Source organism: Macaca nemestrina, chromosome 1 (assembly GCF_043159975.1).
Source record: "Macaca nemestrina isolate mMacNem1 chromosome 1, mMacNem.hap1, whole genome shotgun sequence".
In the NCBI taxonomy this organism is placed as follows: Eukaryota; Metazoa; Chordata; class Mammalia; order Primates; family Cercopithecidae; genus Macaca; species Macaca nemestrina.
Genome location: NC_092125.1, coordinates 170,406,469 through 170,415,278, shown reverse-complemented (window position 1 = coordinate 170,415,278; position 8,810 = coordinate 170,406,469). Strand labels below are relative to the sequence as shown.

Sequence of the window (8,810 nt, the reverse complement as noted above, 5' to 3'; positions counted from 1 at the left end):
TAATAATGTGTCCCCATTGTACAGAAATGGAAACTGAGACTCAGAAGCTTAAGAAATTTGTTGTAAATATTAGATAAATAATAGAAGAGCTGGGATTTGAATACATCAGGTCTATCTGATTCCAAAACCTGTGCTCTTAACCAATATGATGTATTACCCATTCAATTTTAAGAAAACAAAGTCCCGGTCCGGTGCAGTGGCTTATGCCTGTAATCCCAGCACTTTGGAAGGCCTAAGTGGGAGAATTACTTGAGGTCAGGAGTTCGAAATCAGCCTGGACAGCATGGGGAAACCCCATCTCTACTGAAAACACAAAACAATTAGCCAGGCATGGTGGTGCACACCTGTAGTCCCAGCTAGTAGGGAGGCTAAGGCAAGAGGATCACTTGAACTTGGGAGGCAGAGGTTGCAGTGAGCCGAGATCATGCCACTACATGCCAGCCTGGGTGGGGTGACAGTGTGAGACTCTGTCTCAAAAAGAAAAAAGATAGGAAAAAGAAAACAAAGTCCTAAATATAGGGAAATGGAAAGTCAACAAAGTAGAAATATAAAATTAGGTAAGATATGGAAAAAAAAGAAAAAGATGTTGTTAATTGTTAAAGAGAGAAGGAAATATAAACTACGGTAGGATTCCCAAAGGTATATTTACAAAATAAGATAAATGAATTTTCATTTTTAATAAATCATTTTCTTTTGGCACTATTTGAAGATGATTGCAGAGAATGATTCTTTTCAGAGTTTCTTGATTAACACATTTTTCATTCTAGATTAAAAATTCAAGGTTTTTTAATCATCTTGTTTATTTACACCTGTGTAGTGGTTTCACTAAATAATGTAAATACTTTTTAATAAGCATTTGATAACAAGAATCAAATATTTCTGAGGAAATGAACTATACTTATTTAAGCTTTGCACCATCATGTCTTCTCCATGGGAAATTAAGTTATTTTCACATGACCGAAAAAAATTCATGACACACAATTAAAAAACAACAAACAAGAGTCACATTTTATAAGGCAGCAATTATGTTCATGTGGTATCACTATAATTGAAAGACAGAAGACATTTCATTCGTTAGTAACACAGAATTTCTTCTAGTGGGTTTCCTGGAGCTCATTAGATATTCCCTGGCTGATTCTCCTAAGTAATTAGATTTTAACAGGATTTTCAACAGATCAGAGCAATCTCTGTGGGTGCCAATAGAAGAGCCCCCCTCTGGCCTTACCAGCAGGGCAGAGCAGATAATATCCAGACTGGGAGTTAATAGGACAATTACTGGCCTCTTTTAAATGAGTTACATTAATGCACTTAAGCTAAATGGCTCCGCATATGATTAAATATTAACATTTGCAAAATATGAAATCACAATATGCAATCAAGTTTTGTTGTTTTAATTTCCCCAAAGAAAGATTTCAATTGTTTACATAAATACCTTTAAATATTGTGTATTAAACATTGTTAGGATATACTAAAAGCAAGTTGGAAACCATTCCTCTTACTTAGGGGCCCTAAAATATACTAACCTTCAGGATGCCATTTCTGGCTAAGATGGAGTAACTAAAAGAATCAGATAAATATATGAAATAGTATTTTTCAGAGATTAGATAACAGGCAATACAGGACAATGATCTCTGAGAGGAAAGGAAAAAAATGAGGTGGTTTTCCTGAGTGAAGAGACAAAGTGGAGAATTTAGGCAAGCCAAGGTGGCTGGAATTCACCAAACAGGAGACAGTATCAAAGCACCAAAGGAAAAGAACCCGAAGATCTGTGGAGGGTCCTCCTCAAGTCTTAAGCTTAGTGTTGATCAGCACATGCATGTGAAGCAACCACTCCAAGTTGGAAAAAGAACGACTTTTCCAGGAGCAGGTCAAATAATTTTCAGAGCTTACAGAGGCATGGGAATACTTTACATTCTCAACAGCCAGGTGTTTAAAAATAAACACCTCATAATATATAAGGCAACAGGCAGATATTGTCTCGGTAGTTGGGACAAATTAGCCCTAAACTAAAAGTTGCTCTGGTCCTACCTAAAAAAACCTAAGACAAACATCAGAAGGATGTACCTATTTTTAAATTATTTGAATACTCTAAAACAAAGCTCAAAACTATTTAGGAATACAAAAGAATCCACCATCAAACAATGTAAATTTCACAATGTCTAGCCCCAAATTCACAAAATCATGAAAGTAGCCAGAAAATATGACTTAAAATCATAAGAAAAAAATCAATCAATGGAAGCAAACCAAGAAATTACCAAGATTAGAAATTAGGAAAAAGGAACATTAAAACAATGATTATAAATATATTTCATATTATAAAAAAGAGAGGAAAGCATAAGCATGGTAAAAAGAGACATGGTAGATATAAAAATAACCTGAGTCAAACTTCTGAAGATGAAAAATACACTGTGTTAGGTAAAGAAAAAAAAAAAAATGGAGAATTAAAAATAGTTTAACACTGCAGACAAAAAAAAAAAAGGTACAGAACACCATTGAGCTGTGTGACAATTTTAAGCAGCCTAATATATGAGTAATTGAAGTCCCAAAAGGAGAAGAGAGAGTGGAAGGGAAGAGAAAAGCAGTTTGAAGAAACAATGACCCCAAATTTTTAAATTTAGATTAAAACAACACAACCGTGAAACATGAAAAAAGCTATACAAAGGCATATCAGTAATTAAATAACCTAAAATACACTGAATTTTAAGTGAATTTTGAAAATATTTTCAATGTCTCCAGCAAAAAACAAAATACAGTTGGTCCTCAAACAATGTGAGTTTGAACCTCAGTGGGTCCACGTAACACAAGAATTTTTTGCAATAAATATAGTCAGCCCTCCATACCAGCCGGTTCCAAATCCACAACCAAACACAGACTAAAGTATCCACGAGTTCTGCAGGACAGATGGCAGAAGTGGAATATGAGCAGATTTTGGTATCCACAAGTGGTCCTGGAACCAATTCCCCACAGATACTGAGGAGTGACTAAATGGCCTAGACCTGATCCAAAGTCAGTTTTGTGCTTTGTTCCTATGATGTTAGCCCATAATATTTTCCTTTCTTTTCTTTTCTTTTTTCTTTTTCTTTTTTTTTTTTTGTTTTTTTTGTTTTTTTTGTTTTTTTTGAGACAGTTTTGTTCTTGTTGCCAAGGCTGAAGTGCAATGGCACCAACTGGGCTCACCGCAACCTCTGCCTCCCCGGTTCAAGCGATTGTCCTGCCTCAGCCTCCCAAGTAGCTGGGATTACAGGCATGCACCACCATGCCCAGCTAATTGTTTGTACTTTTAGTAGAGACGGGGCTTCTCCATGTTGGTCAGGCTGGTCTCGAACTCCCAATCTCAGGTGATCCACCTGCCTCGGCCTCCCAAAGGCATGAGCCACCGTGCCTGGCCGGCCCATAATATTTTCTGGAAAGAATTTTCAACCTAATACACTTAACTTTGCCACTGAGTATAAGAGATTTCAGAAATTTTTAATGAATTATACCCTTTACTTATAGACCTTATAAAATGACATTTCCTATTCTTCTTATAATAGTAGTACTTAGCCTCAGACGTCAAAACATTACTATAAAATACCAAATTCGGCCATCGTCAGTGCAGAGGCAGAAGCCTGAACCAGACAAATAAGTACTGTGAGCATTACCTCCATGCCTTAATTGGCTCTTATTCACTTGGACATAGGGAATAAGATGAGTAAGAGAATCTTTCCACTTATTAGGCCCTCATAAAATCATTATAACTAGTTCAGGTATTCACGATCCAGAGAGAAATGGAATCTGTGCATATAGGGTCTTACAAAGAGGCGGTGACCAGCTGCAACTTTTCTTTCATGTGACTCAAACTAGAGGCTTAGATTCGATCATAAGAAAAAGCTTCTTGACATTGGAATGCATTAAAAACAAAAATAATAGAATTTTCTGAAAACTTCAAATTCTGTTCCTGGTTGGTTGGTTTGTGAGAGACAAGGTCTCACTCTGTCACCTAGACTGAAATTCAGTGGCACAATACGGGGCTCATGCAGCCTCGACCTCCTGGGCTCAAGTGATCCTCCTTCCTTAGTCTCCTGCGTTGCCGTGACTACAGGCACCTGCCACCATGGCTGGTTAATTTTTTTTTTGTTAATTTTGTATAGAGATAGGTTCTCTCTATAAAAGAGACCTTTTATATGTTGCCTAGGTGGGTCTCAAGCTCCTGGACTCATGTAGTTCTCTGACCTCGGCCTCCCAAAGTGCTGGGTTCACAGGTGTGAGTCACCACGCCCAGCCCAGTTTCTGTTTTGACTAGATGGTTTGGATATAATCCTAGTAAAATCTGATGTACACTCAACCTGTCTTTTCTACAAGTCTGTGAACATTTGATTGGTTAAAATGATACCTAAACATCTTAGGTTGAGCCACAGCAAGTTCCACTAGCTTTCAAACAGTAAAGTTTGGAGCATATCTGTAGCCCTAAAAAATGTGAGAATATTCAGATCACCTTTCTGTGTTGAATTTCATCTCCTCATTTCTATTTGTTCATCTACAAGTTTATTTCTGTAATTCTATTTTTCCCCATGGAGATTTCAAGTGTCTATATCTTGCTTTATGTAATTGAAGTATTCCAGACATCTTAGGTTGGAACAGAACTTTTTCTATCTAATTATACTTTCGGGGCATTTAGGGAACTTGTTATTTAAAAAAAATCATTTTCTGTTTTTTTGTTTTTTTTTTTTTAAACAGGGTTTTACTTCTGTCACCCAGGCCGGAGTGCAGTGGGGTGGGTCTGCAAGCCACAGTTCACTGTGGCCATAACTTTCGGGGCTCAGATGATTCTCTCACCTCAGCCTCCTGAATAGCTGTGACTACAGGCATACGCCACCAAACCTGGCTAATTTTTCGTATTTCTTTGTAGAGATGTGTTGCCCAGGCTGGTCTTGAACTCCTGGGCTCAATCAATCCACACACTTTGGCCTACCAAAGTGCTGAAATGACAGGCGTGAGCCACCCTGCCTGGCCCATTTTCTGAATTTTTTGGTCTAAGTCTGACTTTTAGATATCAAATTTGCTTAATACAAGGTACACGGCCAGGCACAGTGGCTCACGCCTGTAATCCCAGCACTTTAAGAGGCCAACACAGGCAAATCACTTGAGGTCAGCAGTTGGAGACCAGCCTGGCCAACATGGTGAAAACCCATTTCTACTAAAAATACAAAAATTAGCCGGGCATTGTGGTGCACCCTTGTAATCCCAGCTACCTGGGAGGCTGAGGTGGGAGGATCACTTGAACCCCAGGAGGTAGAAGTTGCAGTGAGCCGAGATCGTGCCACTGCACTCCAGCCTGGGCAACCAAGTGAAACTCCGTCTCAAAAAAACAAACAAACAAAACAAGGTACACAAAACTAAATTGTTAATTAAGTATATTTGCAGACCAGGATGAAAGACGGTACCTTTATATAATTTGCTAAGTACTATCCATGGACAGTGGAAATTGTAGTATCACAAAGTACACAGAGATAACAAAGCAAACAATAAGTTTTAGAAAATGGGTTGAGATAACCTGGCCCAGTAAATTATATTAATCATACTGAGACCCACATGAAATCAGCATTTGCAAAGGACGTCAAGGATGTCAAACAACTGGCCTGAATTAGACTCTAATTCCCCTTTCATTATCCCTCTTTGAGAGTTTTCAAGCCTGTTTTACACAATGAACTTGAAAGACATTGGTAATAGGCGTATTTACAGATTTGATTGGTCCAGTGGGCATTTGAGTATGTCCTACTAAAACGTAAAGCATTGAAAGAAAGGAAAGACAAGGGTAATATACATGAAAGAGGGTAAAGGATAATATACTCCCATGGCTAATTGTTTGATTTTTGAATTACGAGAAAGTAGAATTAAAACCTAGGAGTTGTAGCCACAGGAGGACAAAGTCAGGCCCAATATAAGACTAAACTTTGTTTTTTGTTGTTGTTGTTTTTTTGTTGTTGTTTGAGATGGAGTCTTGCTCTGTCACCCAGGCTGGAGTGCAGAGGCGCGATCTCGGCTCACTGCAAGCTCCGCCTCCCGGATTCACAACATTCTCCTGCCTCAGCCTCCCAAGTAGCTGGGACTACAGGCGTCCACCACCACAACTGGCTAATTGTTTGTATTTTTAGTAGAGACGGGGTTTCCCCATGTTGGCCAGGGTGGTCTCCATCTCCTGACCTCGTGATCCGCCCACCTCTGCCTCCCAAAGTGCTGGAATTACAGGCGTGAGCCACTGCACACGGCCAAGACTAAACTTTCTAACAGTCTAGCTAAACAAAAATCAAAGGCCAAGTTTCTCATCACTCTAAGTGTGTAAACATAGACTGACCATTTGGCAGGGATTTTGTAGATTAGATTCAAGTGTTGTATTGGTGATTGGATTAGAAAACATTTAAAAACCTAATCTTGGCCGGGCATGGTGGCTCATGCCTGTAATCCCAGCACTTTGGGAGGCCGAGGCAGGCAGATCACTTGAGGTCAGGAGTTCAAGACCAGCCTGGCCAACATGGTGAAACCCACCTCTACTAAAAATACAAAAATTAGCCAGGCATGGTGGTGCGTGCCTGTAGTCCAAGCTACTCGGGAGGCTGAGGCAGGAGAATTGCTTAAACCCAGGAGGTGGAAGTTGCAGTGATCCGAGATGCGCCACTGCACTCCAGTCTGGGAGACAGGGCAAGACTCCATCTCAAAAAAACAAAAACAAAGACATAATCTTAAAGCAGGCACGGTGGGGCATTCCTATAGTCCCAGTTGCTCAGGAGGTTGAGGAAGAAAGATTGCTTGAGCAAGGAGTTTGAGGCTGCAGTACAATATAATCGAACCTGTGAATAGCCACCACACTCCAGCCTAGGCAACATAATGAGACCTCATCTCTGAAAAAAACAAAACAAAAACCTTAATCTTTAAGTCTTTCTAAACATTCAGATAATCCGATTCCATGATCCTAAATGCTCTGGTGGTCAGACAAGGGGCTTCCTTTGCCTCAACTTTTTACATAGGAAAAATTTTACTTTTCCTGCAAAGGTAAAAATAATTTACCTTTCTTGCATATAGAAAATATTGGACTGGAAAGAGGAAACCTAGGGTAGTTCTGGCTCCATCCCTAATTTGTTGGGTGACTTTGAACAAATCACTTAATATTTCTTGGTTTTGTTACCTGCAAGTGTGGCCTGGGGGCTCTAAAGACATGTCACAAGAGTTATGCTACTTTATAGACTTTGCTTCTTCCAGTCTGCCACTCTTAGCTGTATGTCCACCCAACACCTTCCTAGAACAATCAACCAAGATTCTGTTTGTGGCATTCAAGAAAATGCAAAATCTCTGGCATTATAATTCCATGTTGCTGATGTGGGAAATCTTATGGTCATAACTGACTTCTATCGGTTAGCTCCACCCATAATCATTCATGGTGGCCAATCACAGAGAAAGGTCCTGGACAGTACTCCGGTTATCAATGACCTTCACAGACCAGCTCAAACATTCCATTTTCAGATTGTGTTACCAAACAGTTTCACATTCCTGATAAGAATCATATTGCCCCTGCTTCTGAAGCAAAGCTTCATGCTGTAATCATTTAAAAAGAGCAAGCAAATAGATAAGCTCCAAGTTCTTCAAGTTTTTAGAACTCACTTGCTATTACAATATTCTAAAATATTAGTTGTATCATTTACTGCTGCTTCCAAAATAAATTATTTTGGAATAATACCAAGAATATTACCAAGAGACATGTTAACTGAATCACTCTGAAGAAAATGCCAAATATGGCACAGAAAAATGACTAAAACTAATTCTTTTCTTGCAGCAACTCATTGACTGTCTAGTCATTTGCATATACCTAACGCTAAGTTGCTAAGTTCAGAAGCAATCTCACTAAAATGAGAAAACACTCCCACTGGCTTAATTTTCTCTGTCCAATGTTCACATTATGATATTCCTTTGCAGTACAATTGGAGATGGACTATTGCAGATTTCTTCTCTTAAACTTTCATGCATTTGATTTTAAAAAAAAAAAAAAAATTGGCCAGGCGCGGTTGCTTACACCTGTAATCCCAGCATTTTGGGAGACCAAGGCAGGAGGAACCCTTGAGCCCAGGAGTTCAAGACCAGCCTGGGCAACATAGTGAGACCTTGGTCTCTACAAAAAAATTTTAAAATTTGTAAAATTAGCTGGGGGTGGTGGTGTGTGCCTGTAGTCTCAGCTACTTGGGAGGCTGAGGTGGAAGGATTGCCTGAGCCCACAAGATTGAGGCTGCAATGAGCCGAGATCATGTCACTACATTCCAGCCTGGGTGACAGAGTTAGACCCTGTCTCAAAAAAACAAAAACAGCCTTGCGGCGCTACACTAGAGCAGAGTACGAGTCTGAGGCGGAGGGAGTCATGGCAGGACAAGCGTTTAGAAAGTTTCTTCCACTCTTTGACCGAGTATTGGTTGAAAGGAGTGCTGCTGAAACTGTAACCAAAGGAGGCATTATGCTTCCAGAAAAATCTCAAGGAAAAGTATTGCAAGCAACAGTAGTCGCTGTTGGATCGGGTTCTAAAGGAAAGGGTGGAGAGATTCAACCAGTTAGCGTGAAAGTTGGAGATAAAGTTCTTCTGCCAGAGTATGGAGGCACCAAAGTAGTTCTAGATGACAAGGATTATTTCCTATTTAGAGATGGTGACATTCTTGGAAAGTACCTAGACTGAAATAAATCACTATTGAAATGGCATCAACATGAAGCTGCCCATTCCACTGAAGTTCTGAAATCTTTCATCATGTAAATAATTTCCATAGTTCTCTTTTATAATAAACTAATGACATCCA

The 8,810-nt window shown here is 39.4% G+C and overlaps 1 protein-coding gene across 1 annotated transcript; it reads left to right on the top strand.

Moving 5' to 3' along the window:
* The first annotated feature begins 8,339 nt into the window (after positions 1 to 8,339).
* LOC139356816 (10 kDa heat shock protein, mitochondrial) lies at positions 8,340 to 8,810 on the top strand. Its single transcript, XM_071071918.1, has one exon. The coding sequence runs from the start codon at positions 8,384 to 8,386 to the stop codon at positions 8,690 to 8,692; it is 309 nt and encodes a 102-aa protein (XP_070928019.1). The 5' UTR covers positions 8,340 to 8,383; the 3' UTR covers positions 8,693 to 8,810.

Bases quoted from the DNA above. Each gene is read 5' to 3' on its own strand.
- LOC139356816 (XM_071071918.1), top strand. From the start codon at position 8,384: ATGGCAGGACAAGCGTTTAGAAAGTTTCTTCCACTCTTTGACCGAGTA.